Source organism: Oncorhynchus masou, chromosome 5 (genome assembly GCF_036934945.1).
Source record: "Oncorhynchus masou masou isolate Uvic2021 chromosome 5, UVic_Omas_1.1, whole genome shotgun sequence".
In the NCBI taxonomy this organism is placed as follows: domain Eukaryota; kingdom Metazoa; phylum Chordata; class Actinopteri; order Salmoniformes; family Salmonidae; genus Oncorhynchus; species Oncorhynchus masou.
The window spans coordinates 11,363,501-11,380,796 of record NC_088216.1 but is presented as its reverse complement, the minus strand read 5'-3'; the positions used below and the strand labels follow the sequence as shown (position 1 = coordinate 11,380,796).

Genomic DNA, 17,296 nt, shown 5'->3' with positions numbered 1-17,296 from the left:
GAGATATAGTCCATCAGTCCTCCTTCTCCTCTCTCTCTAGAGATATAGTCCATCAGTCCTCCTTCTCCTCCTCTCTGTATAGAGATACAGTCCATCAGTCCTCCTTCTCCTCCTCCTTCTCTATAAATAGAGTCCATCAGTCCTCCTTCTCCTCCTCCTCTCCTCTTCTTCCTCCTCTTCATCTCAAGATATAGTCATCAGTCTCTCACCCACTCCCCCCCTCCTCCTCCTCCACCTCCTCCTCCCCCTCCTCCTCCTCCTCCTCCTCTCTCTGTATAGAGATATAGTCCGTCAGTCTCTCTCCTTTCCCTCCTCCCCTCCTCTCCTCCTCTATCCATCGCTCTGTATAACATGAAACAGGGTCACATTATAGATGACCTGATGTCCATTGTTCCATGTGTAGAGGGCCCTTTCTCTGGGGTTGTAGTCCATCATGGAGATGTGAGAGTACTGGTTGTGGAAGGGGATGTCTGTGTACTCATAGCTGGAGGAGTTGGTGTGGTAAGCAAAGTGGACCTTAGCTCCGGCCAGATGGGAGTTGGTGACGTACAGGGTACCACAGATCATGAAGGTCTCCCCTGCACTGCGTTTAGGAAACCCTGTGTCCCAACTCTGGAGAATGTCGAGGGAACGAGGATCCAACCGACTGACCTGGAGAGAGGGAGGGAGGGGGTGAGGGAGGGGGTGAGGGAGGGAGGGAGGGGGAGGGAGGGGGAGGGAGGGGGGGAGAGGGGGGGGGGAGGGAGGGAGGGAGGGAGAGGGGAGGGAGGGGGTGAGGGGGGGAGGGGGGGGGGAGGGAGGAGGGGGAGGGGGAGGGGGAGGGAGGGGGAGGGAGGGAGAGAGGGAATGGCGGGGTGAGGGAGGGAGGGAGACAGGGGGAGGGAACGATGAGGTGAGGGAGGGAGGGAGGGAACGACGGGGTGAGGGAGGGAGGGAACGACGGGGTGAGGGTGGGATGGACGGGGGTACGAGGGGGTGAGGGAGAGTGGGAGGGTACGAGGTGGTGAGGGAGGGAGGGTTTGAAGGGGTGAGGGAGGGAGGGAGGGGGTGAGGGAGGGGGTGAGGGAGGGAGTGAAGAAAGATAAATGAGAAAGAGAGAGACGTGACCTGTGACACACACACATACATCCTCCCTACCAGTATGTTAGAGGTGAAGACTACCTACCAGTATGTTAGAGGTGTAGACTACCTACCAGTATGTTAGAGGTGTAGACTACCTACCAGTATGTTAGAGGTGTAGACTACCTACCAGTATGTTAGAGGTGTAGACTACCTACCAGTATGTTAGAGGTGTAGACTACCTACCAGTATGTTAGAGGTGTAGACTACCTACCAGTATGTTAGAGGTGTAGAATACCTACCAGTATGTTAGAGGTGTAGACTACCTACCAGTATGTTAGAGGTGTAGACTACCTACCAGTATGTTAGAGGTGTAGACTACCTACCAGTATGTTAGAGGTGTAGACTACCTAGCAGTATGTTAGAGGTGTAGACTACCTAGCAGTATGTTAGAGGTGTAGACTACCTACCAGTATGTTAGAGGTGTAGACTACCTACCAGTATGTTAGAGGTGTAGACTACCTAGCAGTATGTTAGAGGTGTAGACTACCTACCAGTATGTTAGAGATGTAGACTACCTACCAGTATGTTAGAGGTGTAGACTACCTACCAGTATGTTAGAGGTGTAGAATACCTACCAGTATGTTAGAGGTGTAGACTACCTACCAGTATGTTAGAGATGTAGACTACCTACCAGTATGTTAGAGGTGTAGACTACCTACCAGTATGTTGGAGATGTAGACTACCTACCAGTGTGTTAGAGGTGTAGACTACCTACCAGTATGTTAGAGGTGTAGACTACTTACCAGTATGTTAGAGGTGTAGACTACCTACCAGTATGTTAGAGGTGTAGACTACCTACCAGTATGTTCCCAGCGTTAGGTATGGAGGTGTAGACTACCTACCAGTATGTTAGAGGTGTAGACTACCTACCAGTGTGTTAAAGGTGTAGACTACCTACCAGTATGTTAGAGGTGTAGACTACCTACCAGTATGTTAGAGGTGTAGACTACCTACCAGTATGTTAGAGGTGTAGACTACCTACCAGTATGTTAGAGGTGTAGACTACTACCAGTATGTTAGAGGTGTAGACTACCTACCAGTGTGTTAGAGGTGTAGACTACCTACCAGTATGTTAGAGGTGTAGACTACCTACCAGTATGTTAGAGATGTAGACTACCTACCAGTATGTTAGAGGTGTAGACTACCTACCAGTATGTTCCCAGCGTTAGGTATGGAGGTGTAGACTACCTACCAGTATGTTAGAGGTGTAGACTACCTACCAGTATGTTAGAGGTGTAGACTACCTACCAGTGTGTTAAAGGTGTAGACTACCTACCAGTATGTTAGAGGTGTAGACTACCTACCAGTATGTTAGAGGTGTAGACTACCTACCAGTATGTTAGAGGTGTAGACTACCTACCAGTATGTTAGAGGTGTAGACTACCTACCAGTATGTTAGAGGTGTAGACTACTACCAGTATGTTAGAGGTGTAGACTACCTACCAGTGTGTTAGAGGTGTAGACTACCTACCAGTATGTTAGAGGTGTAGACTACCTACCAGTATGTTAGAGATGTAGACTACCTACCAGTATGTTAGAGGTGTAGACTACCTACCAGTATGTTCCCAGCGTTAGGTATGGAGGTGTAGACTACCTACCAGTATGTTAGAGGTGTAGACTACCTACCAGTGTGTTAAAGGTGTAGACTACCTACCAGTATGTTAGAGGTGTAGACTACCTACCAGTATGTTAGAGGTGTAGACTACCTACCAGTATGTTAGAGGTGTAGACTACCTACCAGTATGTTAGAGGTGTAGACTACCTACCAGTATGTTAGAGGTGTAGACTACTACCAGTATGTTAGAGGTGTAGACTACCTACCAGTATGTTAGAGGTGTAGACTACCTACCAGTATGTTAGAGATGTAGACTACCTACCAGTATGTTAGAGGTGTAGATTACCTACCAGTATGTTGGAGGTGTAGACTACCTACCAGTATGTTAGAGATGTAGTCTACCTACCAGTATGTTAGAGGTGTAGACTACCTACCAGTATGTTAGAGATGTAGACTACCTACCAGTATGTTAGAGGTGTAGACTACCTACCAGTATGTTAGAGATGTAGACTACCTACCAGTATGTTAGAGATGTAGACTACCTACCAGTATGTTAGAGATGTAGACTACCTACCAGTATGTTAGAGGTGTAGACTACCTACCAGTATGTTAGAGATGTAGACTACCTACCAGTATGTTAGAGGTGTAGACTACCTACCAGTATGTTAGAGGTGTAGACTACCTACCAGTATGTTAGAGGTGAAGACTACCTACCAGTATGTTAGAGGTGTAGACTACCTACCAGTATGTTAGAGGTGTAGACTACCTACCAGTATGTTAGAGGTGAAGACTACATACCAGTATGTTAGAGGTGTAGACTACCTACCAGTATGTTAGAGATGTAGACTACCTACCAGTATGTTAGAGATGTAGACTACCTACCAGTATGTTCCCAGCGTTAGGTATGGAGGTGTAGACTGCCCAGAAGCCGGTCTCATCAGCCATCAGGTCTATGTCAGAAGACCCCCCCCAGCTGTAGGGGAAGGTGTTGTTGTAACCTGCTCCACTCAGACTCCTCTGGAGCACCACGTTACGGGATCGGAAGTGGTACTGCACCTACGGGACGGGACAGGGGGTCAGAGAGGACAGGGGGTCAGAGAGAGGACAGGGGGTCAGAGAGAGGACAGGGGGTCAGAGAGAGGACAGGGGGTCAGAGAGAGAGGACAGGGTGTCAGCGAGAGAGGACAGGGGGTCAGAGAGAGAGGACAGGGGGTCAGAGGGAGGACAGGGGGTCAGAGAGAGGACAGGGGGTCAGAGAGAGAGGACAGGGGGTCAGAGAGAGGACAGGGGGACAGAGAGAGGACAGGGGGACAGAGAGAGGATAGGACAGGGGGTCAGAGAGAGGACAGGGGGTCAGAGAGAGGACAGGGGGTCAGAGAGAGAGGACAGGGGGTCAGAGAGTGGACAGGGGGACAGAGAGAGCACAGGGGGACAGATAGCGAGGACAAGAGGACAGAGAGAGGGGGACACAGATAGAGGGGAGTCAGGGGACACAGAGAGAGGGGCAGGGGGTACAAAGAGAGAGGGGAGCCAGGGGGACTCAGAGAGAGGGGCAGGGGGACACAGAGAGAGGGGAGGCAGGGGAACACAGAGAGAGGGGCAGGGGGACACAGAGAGAGGGGTGACATTTGGACACAGAGAGATTGGAAACCAGGACCACAGAGACAGGGGAAACAGGGGGACATACATACTGACCCCTGTTCTGTGTCCCTGTCTCCCCTGTCTCCTCGACTCCTGTCACCCCTCTCTCTCTGTCCTCCTGTCCTACACCTAACACCGGTCTGTGTCTGTGTGTGCGTGTGTGTGTGTGTGTGTGTGTGTGTGTGTGTGTGTGTGTGTGTGTGTGTGTGTGTGTGTGTGTGTGTGTGTGTGTGTGTGTGTGTGTGTGTGTGTGTGTGTGTGTGTGTGTGTGTGTCTGTGTGTGTGTGTGCGTAGTGTAACATACCAGTATGTTGCTCTGGTGTTTGTTGTAGTACAGTGATCCGTTGTAGACCACATGACCTGTCCCGGCCCAGGGGTGAGGTAAGAGGTGCTGAACAAAATTCTGTCCTCTAGTGAAGTCTCCCATGGTCCTGTACTCTAATACACGCCTCCCTTTATAGTAACCATCCATAGACCACACCTAGAGAGAGAGAGGAGAGATAGAGAGGAGAGATGAGAGAGAGACAGAGAGAAAAGACAGAGGAGAGACTAGAGCGAGAGAGAGAGACAATGAGAGAAGAGAGAGAGGAGAGACAGAGAGGAGAGAGAGAGAGAGAGAGAGACAGAGAGGAGAGAGAGACAATGAGAGAGGAGAGAGAGAATTAAGTTCTGTCTTCAAATTAAGTCCCAAATGGTTCAGTACTCAAACACACTTGAAGTACCCATCCATACAGAGAGAGAGAGGGAGAGGGAGAGGGAGAGGGAGAGGGAGAGGGAGAGGGAGAGAGAGAGAGGGAGAGAGGGAAAGGGAGAGGGAGAGAGGAGAGGGAGAGAGAGAGAGGAGAGAAGAGAGGGAGAGAGGAGAGCGAGAGAGGAGAGGGAGAGAGAGAAAGGGAAAGGGAGAGGGAGAGAGGAGAGGGAGAGAGAGAGAGTGACTACCTACCAGTTTGTTAGAGATGTAGATTACCTACCAGTTTGTTAGAGATGTAGATTACCTACCAGTATGTTGGAGGTGTAGACTACCTACCAGTTTGTTAGTGTAGACTATCTACCAGTATGTTAGAGATGTAGACTACCTACCAGTATGTTAGAGATATAGACTACCTACCAGTACGTTAGAGATGTAGACTACCTACCAGTATGTTAGAGATGTAGACTACCTACCAGTATGTTAGAGATGTAGACTACCTACCAGTACGTTAGAGATGTAGACTACCTACCAGTGTGTTAGAGATGTAGACTACCTACCAGTGTGTTAGAGGTGTAGACTATCTACCAGTATGTTAGAGATGTAGACTACCTACCAGTTTGTTAGAGATGTAGACTACCTACCAGTATGTTAGAGATGTAGACTAACAACCAGTACGTTAGAGATGTAGACTACCTACCAGTATGTTAGAGATGTAGACTACCTACCAGTTTGTTAGAGATGTAGACTACCTACCAGTTTGTTAGAGATGTAGACTACCTACCAGTGTGTTAGAGGTGTAGAGAACCTAACAGTTTGTTAGAGATGTAGACTACCTACCAGTTTGTTAGAGATGTAGACTACCTACCAGTATGTTGGAGATGTAGACTACCTACCAGTATGTTAGAGGTGTAGACTACCTACCAGTATGTTGGAGATGTAGACTACCTACCAGTATGTTAGAGGTGTAGACTACCTACCAGTATGTTAGAGGTGTAGACAACCTACCAGTATGTTGGAGATGTAGACTACCTACCAGTATGTTAGAGGTGTAGACTACCTACCAGTTTGTTAGAGGTCTAGACTACCTACCAGTATGTTGGAGATGTAGACTACCTACCAGTATGTTAGAGGTGTAGACTACCTACCAGTATGTTAGAGATGTAGACTACTACCAGTATGTTAGAGGTGTAGACTACCTACCAGTGTGTTAGAGATGGAGGACAGGGTTAGGGAGACATCAGGGGTGAGGGTTAAGAAGATAAAAGAGATGTGGAGGTAAAATGGGGAGAGATGAGGAGGGTATATGGGGAGAGATGAGGAGGGTAAATGGGGAGAGATGTGGAGGGGATATGGGAAGAGATGTGGAGGGGATATGGGAAGAGATGTGGAGGGGATATGGGGAGAGATGAGGAGGGTAAATGGGGAGAGATGTGGAGGGGATATGGGGAGAGATGTGGAGGGGATATGGGGAGGGATGTGGAGGGTAAATGGGAAGAGATGTGGAGGGTAAATGGGGAGAGATGAGGAGGGTATATGAGGAGAGATGTGGAGGGGATATGGGGAGAGATGTGGAGGGGATATGGGGAGGGATGTGGAGGGTTTATGAGGAGAGATGTGAAGGGGATATGGGGAGAGATGTGGAGGGGATATGGGGAGGGATGTGGAGGGTTTATGAGGAGAGATGTGGAGGGGATATGGGGAGGGATGTGGAGGGTTTATGAGGAGAGATGTGGAGGGGATATGGGGAGAGATGTGGAGGGTTTATGAGGAGAGATGTGGAGGGGATATGGGGAGAGATGTGGAGGGTATATGAGGAGAGATGTGGAGGGGATATGGGGAGGGATGTGGAGGGGATATGGGGAGAGATGAGGAGGGTTTATGAGGAGAGATGTGGAGGGGATATGGGGAGAGATGTGGAGGGTAAATGGGGAGAGATGTGGTGGGGATATGGGGAGAGATGTGGAGGGGATATGGGGAGAGATGTGGAGGGGATATGGGGAGAGATGTGGAGGGTAAATGGGGAGAGATGAGAAGGGTAAATGGGGAGAGATGTGGAGGGTATATGGGGAGAGATGTGGAGGGTATATGGGGAGAGATGAGGATGGTAAATGGGGAGAGATGTGGAGGGGATATGGGGAGAGATGAGGAGGGTAAATGGGGAGAGATGTGGAGGGTAAATGGGGAGAGATGAGGATGGTAAATGGGGAGAGATGTGGAGGGGATATGGGGAGAGATGAGGAGGGTAAATGGGGAGAGATGTGGAGGGGATATGGGGAGAGATGTGGTGGGGATATGGGGAGAGATGTGGAGGGTATATGGGAAGAGATGTGGAGGGGATATGGGGAGGGATGTGGAGGGGATATGGGGAGAGATGTGGAGGGGATATGGAGAGAGATGTGGAGGGGATATGGGGAGAGATGAGGAGGGTATATGAGGAGAGATGTGGAGGGTAAATGGGGAGAGATGTGGAGGGTAAATGTGGAGAGATGTGGAGGGTAAATGGGGAGAGATGTGGAGGGTAAATGGGGAGAGATGTGGAGGGTAAATGGGGAGAGATGAGGAGGGTAAATGGGGAGAGATGTGGAGGGTATACGGGGAGAGATGTGGAGGGTAAATGGGGAGAGATGAGGAGGGTAAATGGGGAGAGATGTGGAGGGTATATGGGGAGAGATGTGGAGGGTATATGAGGAGAGATGTGGAGGGGATATGGGGAGAGATGTGGAGGGGATATGGAGAGAGATGTGGAGGGTAAATGGGGAGAGATGAGAAGGGTAAATGGGGAGAGATGTGGAGGGTATATGGGGAGAGATGTGGAGGGGATATGGGGAGAGATGAGGAGGGGATATGGGGAGAGATGTGGAGGGTAAATGGGGAGAGATGTGGAGGGGATATGGGGAGAGATGTGGAGGGTAAATGGGGAGAGATGTGGAGGGTAAATGGGGAGAGATGTGGAGGGGATATGGGGAGAGATGTGGAGGGTAAATGGGGAGAGATGTGGAGGGGATATGGGGAGAGATGTGGAGGGTAAATGGGGAGAGATGTGGAGGGGATATGGGAAGAGATGTGGTGGGGATATGGGGAGAGATGAGGAGGGTAAATGGGGAGAGATGTGTGAGGTATTTGGGGAGAGATGAGGAGGGTATATGGGAAGAGATGTGGAGGGGATATGGGGAGAGATGAGGAGGGTAAATGGGGAGAGATGTGGAGGGGATATGGGGAGAGATGTGGAGGGGATATGTGGAGATATGAGGAGGGGATATGGTGAGAGATGAGGAGGGTAAATGGGGAGAGATGTGGAGGGTAAATGGGGAGAGATGTGGAGGGTAAATGGGGAGAGATGAGGAGGGTAAATGGGGAGAGATGTGGAGGGGATATGGGGAGAGATGTGGAGGGGATATGGGGAGAGATGTGGAGGGTAAATGAGGAGAGATGTGGAGGGTAAATGGGGAGAGATGTGGAGGGTAAATGGGGAGAGATGTGGAGGGTAAATGGGGATAGATGTGGAGGGTAAATGGGGAGAGATGTGGAGGGTAAATGGGGAGAGATGTGGAGGGGATGTGGGGAGAGATGTGGAGGGTAAATGGGGAGAGATGAGGAGGGTAAATGGGGAGAGATGAGGAGGGTAAATGGGGAGAGATGTGGAGGGTAAATGGGGAGAGATGAGGAGGGTAAATGGGGAGAGATGTGGAGGGTAAATGGGGAGAGATGAGGAGGGTAAATGGGGATAGATGTGGAGGGTATTTGGGGAGAGATGTGGAGGGGATATGGGGAGAGATGTGGAGGGGATATGAGGAGAGATGTGGAGGGTAAATGGGGAGAGATGTGGAGGGTAAATGGGGAGAGATGTGGAGGGTAAATGGGGAGAGATGTGGAGGGGATATGGGGAGAGATGTGGAGGGTAAATGGGGAGAGATGTGGAGGGGATATGGGGAGAGATGTGGAGGGGATATGAGGAGAGATGTGGAGGGTAAATGGGGAGAGATGTGGAGGGTAAATGGGGAGAGATGTGGAGGGTATATGGGGAGAGATGTGGAGGGGATATGGGGAGAGATGAGGAGGGGATATGGGGAGAGATGAGGAGGGTAAATGGGGAGAGATGTGGAGGGGATATGGGGAGAGATGTGGAGGGTAAATGGGGAGAGATGTGGAGGGTAAATGGGGAGAGATGTGGAGGGGATATGGGGAGAGATGTGGAGGGTAAATGGGGAGAGATGTGGAGGGATATGGGGAGAGATGTGGAGGGTAAATGGGGAGAGATGTGGAGGGGATATGGGAAGAGATGTGGTGGGGATATGGGGAGAGATGAGGAGGGTAAATGGGGAGAGATGTGTGAGGTATTTGGGGAGAGATGAGGAGGGTATATGGGAAGAGATGTGGAGGGGATATGGGGAGAGATGAGGAGGGTAAATGGGGAGAGATGTGGAGGGGATATGGGGAGAGATGTGGAGGGGATATGGGGAGAGATGAGGAGGGTAAATGGGGAGAGATGAGGAGGGTAAATGGGGAGAGATGTGGAGGGTAAATGGGGAGAGATGTGGAGGGTAAATGGGGAGAGATGAGGAGGGTAAATGGGGAGAGATGTGGAGGGGATATGGGGAGAGATGTGGAGGGTAAATGGGGAGAGATGTGGAGGGTAAATGGGGAGAGATGTGGAGGGTAAATGGGGAGAGATGTGGAGGGTAAATGGGGAGAGATGTGGAGGGGATATGGGGAGAGATGTGGAGGGTAAATGGGGAGAGATGAGGAGGGTAAATGGGGAGAGATGTGGAGGGGATATGGGGAGAGATGAGGAGGGTAAATGGGGAGAAATGAGGAGGGTAAATGGGGAGAGATGAGGAGGGTAAATGGGGAGAGATGTGGAGGGTAAATGGGGAGAGATGAGGAGGGTAAATGGGGAGAGATGAGGAGGGTAAATGGGGAGAGATGTGGAGGGGATATGGGGAGAGATGAGGAGGGTAAATGGGGAGAAATGAGGAGGGTAAATGGGGAGAGATGAGGAGGGTAAATGGGGAGAGATGTGGAGGGTAAATGGGGAGAGATGAGGAGGGTAAATGGGGATAGATGTGGAGGGTATTTGGGGAGAGATGTGGAGGGGATATGGGGAGAGATGTGGAGGGGATATGAGGAGAGATGTGGAGGGTAAATGGGGAGAGATGTGGAGGGTAAATGGGGAGAGATGTGGAGGGTAAATGGGGAGAGATGTGGAGGGGATATGGGGAGAGATGTGGAGGGTAAATGGGGAGAGATGTGGAGGGGATATGGGGAGAGATGTGGAGGGGATATGAGGAGAGATGTGGAGGGTAAATGGGGAGAGATGTGGAGGGGATATGGGGAGAGATGAGGAGGGTAAATGGGGAGAGATGTGGAGGGGATATGGGGAGAGATGTGGAGGGGATATGGGGAGAGATGTGGAGGGTAAATGAGGAGAGATGATGAGGGTAAATGGGGAGAGATGTGGAGGGGATATGGGGAGGGGGACAGTAAGAAGAGATGTGGAGGGGATATGGGGAGAGATGTGGAGGGGATATGAGGAGAGATGTGGAGGGGATATGGGGAGAGATGTGGAGGGGATATGTGGAGAGGTGAGGAGGGTAAATGGGGAGAGGTGTTGAGGGGATATGGGGAGGGATGAGGAGGGTAAATGGGGAGAGATGAGGAGGGGATATGGGGAGAGATGAGGAGGGGATATGGGGAGAGATGAGGAGGGTAAATGGGGAGAGGTGTGGAGGGGATATGGGGAGAGTGGGGAGGGGATATGGGGAGAGGTGTGGAGGGTAAATGGGGAGAGATGTGGAGGGTAAATGGGGAGAGATGAGGAGGGGATATGGGGAGAGATGTGGAGGGTAAATGGGGAGAGATGAGGAGAGTAAATGGGGAGAGATGAGGAGGGGATATGGGGAGAGATGTGGAGGGGATATGGGGAGGGATGTGGAGGGGATATGAGGAGAGATGTGGAGGGTAAATGGGGAGAGATGAGGAGGGTAAATGGGGAGAGATGAGGAGGGGATATGGGGAGAGATGTGGAGGGTAAATGGGGAGAGATGAGGAGGGTAAATGGGGAGAGATGAGGAGGGGATATGGGGAGAGATGTGGAGGGGATATGGGGAGGGATGTGGAGGGGATATGTGGAGATATGTGGAGGGTAAATGGGGAGAGTGGGGAGGGGATATGGGGAGAGGTGTGGAGGGTAAATGGGGAGAGATGTGGAGGGTTTATGAGGAGAGATGAGGAGGGTAAATGGGGAGAGATGAGGAGGGGATATGGGGAGAGATGTGGAGGGTAAATGGGGAGAGATGAGGAGGGTAAATGGGGAGAGATGAGGAGGGGATATGGGGAGAGATGAGGAGGGTAAATGGGGAGAGATGTGGAGGGTAAATGGGGAGAGATGAGGAGGGTAAATGGGGAGAGATGTGGAGGGGATATGGGGAGATATGTGGAGGGTAAATGGGGAGAGATGTGGAGGGGATATGGGGAGAGTGGGGAGGGTATATGGGGAGAGATGTGGAGGGGATATGGGGAGAGATGTGGAGGGTAAATGGGGAGAGATGTGGAGGGTAAATGGGGAGAGATGAGGAGGGGATATGGGGAGAGATGTGGAGGGGATATGGGGAGGGATGTGGAGGGGATATGTGGAGATATGTGGAGGGTAAATGGGGAGAGTGTGGAGGGGATATGGGGAGAGATGAGGAGGGTAAATGGGGAGAGATTAGGAGGGGATATGGGGAGAGATGAGGAGGGTAAATGGGGAGAGATGTGGAGGGTAAATGGGGAGAGATGAGGAGGGTAAATGGGGAGAGATGAGGAGGGGATATGGGGAGAGATGAGGAGGGTAAATGGGGAGAGATGTGGAGGGTAAATGGGGAGAGATGAGGAGGGTAAATGGGGAGAGATGTGGAGGGGATATGGGGAGATATGTGGAGGGTAAATGGGGAGAGATGTGGAGGGGATATGGGGAGAGTGGGGAGGGTATATGGGGAGAGATGTGGAGGGTAAATGGGGAGGGATGTGGAGGGGATATGGGGAGGGATGTGGAGGGGATATGGGGAGATATGTGGAGGGTAAATGGGGAGAGATGTGGAGGGGATATGGGGAGAGTGGGGAGGGTATATGGGGAGAGATGTGGAGGGTAAATGGGGAGAGATGTGGAGGGGATATGGGGAGATATGTGGAGGGGATATGGGGAGGGATGTGGAGGGGATATGGGGAGAGATGTGGAGGGGATATGGGGAGAGATGAGGAGGGGATATGGGGAGAGATGTGGAGGGGATATGGGGAGAGATGTGGAGGGGATATGGGGAGAGATGTGGAGGGTAAATGGGGAGAGATGTGGAGGGTAAATGAGGAGAGATGTGGAGGGTAAATGGGGAGAGATGTGGAGGGTAAATGGGGAGAGATGTGGAGGGTATTTGGGGAGGGATGTGGAGGGTAAATGGGGAGAGTGGGGAGGGTATATGGGGAGGGATGTGGAGGGTAAATGGGGAGAGATGTGGAGGGTAAATGGGGAGAGATGTGGAGGGGATATGGGGAGGGATGTGGAGGGTAAATGGGGAGAGATGTGGAGGGTAAATGGGGAGAGATGTGGAGGGGATATGGGGAGAGGTGTGGAGGGGATATGGGGAGAGATGAGGAGGGTAAATGGGGAGAGATGAGGAGGGTAAATGGGGAGAGATGTGGAGGGGATATGGGGAGGGATTCTTGGAAAAAGGAGTAGAGAGGAAATGGTAGTAGAAACCAAGAGAGGAATCCACAGACAGAAAGACAGAGAGAGAAGAGGAAACAAGAAGAACAATGAAAAGAGACATGAATGAGGTTTAATTACCTAAAGTTAAAATAAGGAGGCAAAGATGAAAGGAGTGTTAGAAGGGGAGGGAATGAGAGGAGGGAAGGAGAGAGAGATAGAGGGAAGGAGAGAGAGATAGAGGGAAGGAGAGAGAGAGGGGGAGAAGAGAGGGATGAGGAGAGAGAGAGAGAGAGAGGGGGAGAGAGAGATGAGGAGTTAGAAGGAGGAGTTAGAAGAAGGAGCTGAGAGAGGGATGCTAAGAGAGATGGATGAGGATAGAGAAGGATGAGAAGAGAGAGGGATGAGAAGAGAGAGGGGGGAGAAGAGAGGGATGAGGAGAGAGAAGGATGAGAAGAGAGAGGGATGAGAAGAGAGAGGGAGGAGAAGAGAGGGATGAGGAGAGAGGGATGAGGAGAAGAGAGGGATGAGGAGAGAGAAGGATGAGAAGAGAGAGGGATGAGAAGAGAGAGGGAGGAGAAGAGAGAGGGATGAGAAGAGAGGGATGAGGAGAGAGAAGGATGAGAAGAGAGAGGGAGGAGAAGAGAGGGATGAGGAGAGAGAATGATGAGAAGAGAGAGGGAGTAGAAGAGAGAGGGAGGAGAAGAGAGGGATGAGGAGAGAGAAGGATGAGAAGAGAGAGGGATGAGAAGAGAGGGATGAGAAGAGAGGGATGAGAAGAGAGAGGGATGAGTTTCATGGTGTGTTTGGAGAAGGATAGCTGAGTGTGAGCCCAGCAAACCGGGAACATTCCCAGAACATGAGATTCCCCTCTCAGTTCTAGATGGGGTGTTATCTAAGGATTATAACATCACGACAACATTCAAATACTTTTTTGGATATCAACATTTAATAAAATGATATGTTAATATGAAATGTTCTCCTGACGTTCACTAAAATGTTGTGCACGACATCTGTAAAAACCACCACAGAACATTCCTCAAACGTTCTCGTTAGGTTTCCAGGTAATGTATTAATTAACAGTGTACCGGTAATGTTTTCACTGAAAACCAAAATTGGTTCTGTGCAAGTTCTCGGAACAATCGTTAGGTTGCAGCAAAAGTTCACATAACACAAAAACTCTTCCTACGACCTTCTCCTCCCTGTGGGCATTCTCTCCCTGTCCCTCTCCACCTCTCCTCTGTCTCTCTCTTTAATCTCCTCCCTCCCTCGCTCGACCTTTCATTCCTGCCCTTCCTCCCTCGCCCTCCTTTCCAGCCATACCTCACTCTCCTTTCACCCCTCACTCGCTCTCCTTTTACCCCTCACTTGCTCTCCTTTCCTGCCATTCCTCGCTCTCCTTTCATCTCCTCCCTCACTCTCCTTTCCTGCCATTCCCCACTCTCCTTTCATGCCCTCCCTCGCTCTCCCTTCCCTCTTCCTTCACTCTCCTTTCATCTCCTCCCTTGCTCTCCTTTCAACTCCTCCCTCGCTATCCTTTCATGACATCCCTCGCTCTCCTTTTATCCCCTCCCTCACTCACCTTTCAGCTCCTCCTTCGCTCTCCTTTCTCCTCCTCCCTCGCTCTCATTTCACATCCTCCCTCGATCTCCTTTCCTCTCCTCCCTCACTCTCCTTTTCTCCTCCCTCGCTCTCCTTTCATCTCCTCCCTCACTCTCCTTTCATCTCCTCCCTCGCTCTCCTTTCAACTCCTCCCTCGCTCTTCTTTCATCTCCTCCCTCGCTTTCCTTTTTACCATCCCTCACTCTCCTTTCATGCCATCCCTCGCTCCCCTTTAATCCCTCCCTCACTTCCATTTTCCCCTCCCTCACTCTCCTTTCATCTCCTCCCTCACTGTCCTTTCATCTTCTCCCTCACTGTCCTTTCATTCCACCCCGCACTCTCCTTTCATGCCTTCCCTCGCTCTCCTTTTACCCCCTCCCTCACTCTCCTTTTATCTCCTCCCTCATTCTCTTTTCATCTCCTCCCTCGCTCTCCTTTTACCCCCTCCCTCACTCTCCTTTTATCTCCTCCCTCATTCTCTTTTCATCCCCTCCCTCGCTCTCCTTTTTTCCTCTCCCTCGCTATTCTTTCATGCCATCCCTCGCACTCCATTCACCCCTCCCTCGCTCTCCTTTCCCCTCACTCGCTCTCCTTTCATGCCATCCCTCGCTCTCCTTTCACCTCCTCCCTCGCTCTCCTTTCATGCCATCCCTCGCTCTCCTTTCACCTCCCCCCTCACTCTCCTTTCATGCCTTCCCTCGCTCTCCCTTTTCTCCTCCCTCACTCTCCTTTCATGCCATCCCTCACTCAGTCTCTTCCTCCTTGCCTATCTTCTTTTTGATCTCTCTCACACTCTGCACATCCACTGTCCTCTCCTCCCCTGCGTTCTCTCCTCCCGTTCTCTCCTCCCCCGTTCTCTCCCCTCCCCTGTTCTCTCCTCCCCTGTTCTCTTCTCCCCTGTTCTCTCCCTGTAGATGTTTAACCTCTTACATCTATGGGGGCACTATTTCATTTTTGGATGAAAAACGTTCCCGTTTTAACCTGTTGGAACTCTAGGGGCGCAATTTCATTTTTGGATGAAAAACGTTCCCGTTTTAAACAAGATATTTTGTCACAAAAAGATGCTCGACTATGCATATAATTGCTACTGTTCGAAAGAAAACACTCTGACGTGTCCAGAAATGCAAAGATCTTCTCTGTGCGTGCCCTTTAACGTGAACTTCAGGCAAAACCAAGATGAGATGGCATCCAGGAAATGACAAGGATTTTTGAGGCTCTGTTTGTCATGATCTCCTTATATGGCTGTGAACGCAAGAGGAATGAGTCTGCCCTTTCTGTCGTTTCCCCAAGGTGTCTGCAGCATTGTGACGTATTTGTAGGCAGATCATTGGAAGATTGACCATAAGAGACCACATTTACCACGTGTCCGCCCGGTGTCCTGCGCCAAAATTGGTGCGCAAAAGTCACCTGCCAGTATTTTTCCAAACAATACAGAGAGTATTGCAAGCTTCCACGAACTGCATGTCAATGAAGAGATATGTGAAAAAACACCTTGAGGACTGATTCCAAACAACGTTTGCCATGTTTCGGTCGATATTATGTAGTTAATCCGGAAAAAGTTTTACGTTGTAGGTGACTGCATTTTCGGTTCGTTTCAGTAGCCAGGCGCAATGTAGAAAACGGAACGATTTCTCCTACACACAGACGCTTTCAGGAAAAACTGCGCATTTGGTATGTAACTGAGAGTCTCCTCATTGAAAACATCCGAAGCTCTTCAAAGGTAAATGATTTTATTTATTTGGTTATCTGGTTTTTGTGAAAATGTTGCGTGCTACATGTTATTCAAAATGCATTGCTAGCTTTGCATACTCTTACACAAATTAGTCAATTTCTATGGTTCAAAAGCATATTTTGAAAATCTGAGATGACAGTGTTGTTAAGAAAAGGCTAAGCTTGAGAGCAGATGCATTGTTTTCATTTTGTTTGCGATTTTCAGAAATCGTTAACGTTACATTATGCTAATGAGCTTCAGGCTATAACTGTATACAGGATTTTTTTCATAGCCAAACGTGAACAAAACGGAGCGATTTGTCCTACACAAATAATATTTTTTAGAAAAACTGCACATTTGCTATGTAACTGAGAGTCTCCTCATTGAAAACATCCGAAGCTCTTCAAAGTTAATGATTTTATTTATTTGGTTATCTGGCTTTTGTGAAAATGTTGCGTGCTACATGCTACACAAAATGCTATGCTAGCTTTGCATACTCTTACACAAATTAGTCAATTTCTATGGTTCAAAAGCATATTTTGAAAATCTGAGATGACAGTGTTGTTAAGAAAAGGCTAAGCTTGAGAGCAAACGCATTATTTTAATTTTATTTGCGATTTTCAGAAATCGTTAACGTTGCGTTATGCTAATGAGCCTGAGGCTTTAGTCACGATCCCTGACCCGGGAAGGGGAGTTTCAAGAAGTTAAACAAGATATTTTGTCACAAAAAGATGCTCCACTATGCATATAATTGCTACCGTTCGAAAGAAAACACTCTGACGTGTCCAGAAATACAAAGATCTTCTCTGTGCGTGCCCTATAACGTGAGCTTCAGGCAAAACCAAGATGAGATGGCATCCAAGAAATGACAAGGATTTTTGAGGCTCTGTTTTTCATGATCTCCTTATATGGCTGTGAATGCAAGAGGAATGAGTCAACCCTTTCTGTCGTTTCCCCAAGGTGTCTGCAGCATTGTGACGTATTTGTAGGCAGATCATTGGAAGATTGACCATAAGAGACCACATTTACCACGTGTCCGCCCGGTGTCCTGCGCCGAAATTGGTGCGCATAAGTCACCTGCCAGTATTTTTCCATGCGATACAGAGAGTAAAGAAAGCTTCCACGAACTGCATGTCAATGAAGAGATATGTGAAAAACACCTTGAGGACTGATTCCAAACAACGTTTGCCATGTTTCGGTCGATATTATGTAGTTAATCCGGAAAAAGTTTCACGTTGTAGGTGACTGCATTTTCGGTTCGTTTCGGTAGCCAGACGCAATGTAGAAAACGGAACG

At 49.7% G+C, this 17,296-nt stretch overlaps 1 protein-coding gene across 1 annotated transcript in view; it reads right to left on the bottom strand.

Annotated features, from left to right (window-relative positions):
• Positions 1-291: 291 nt before the first annotated feature.
• The window catches only part of LOC135533036 (noelin-2-like), a 63,711-nt gene continuing 46,706 nt past the window's right edge, over positions 292-17,296 (bottom strand). The window contains exons 5-7 of the mRNA XM_064960434.1: positions 4,623-4,799; positions 3,560-3,733; positions 292-651 (exon numbers count right to left, since the gene is read on the bottom strand). Of these exons, the coding sequence (XP_064816506.1) occupies positions 331-651; positions 3,560-3,733; positions 4,623-4,799 (672 nt within the window). The 3' untranslated portion in view covers positions 292-330. The remainder of the gene's footprint in view (positions 652-3,559; positions 3,734-4,622; positions 4,800-17,296) is intronic.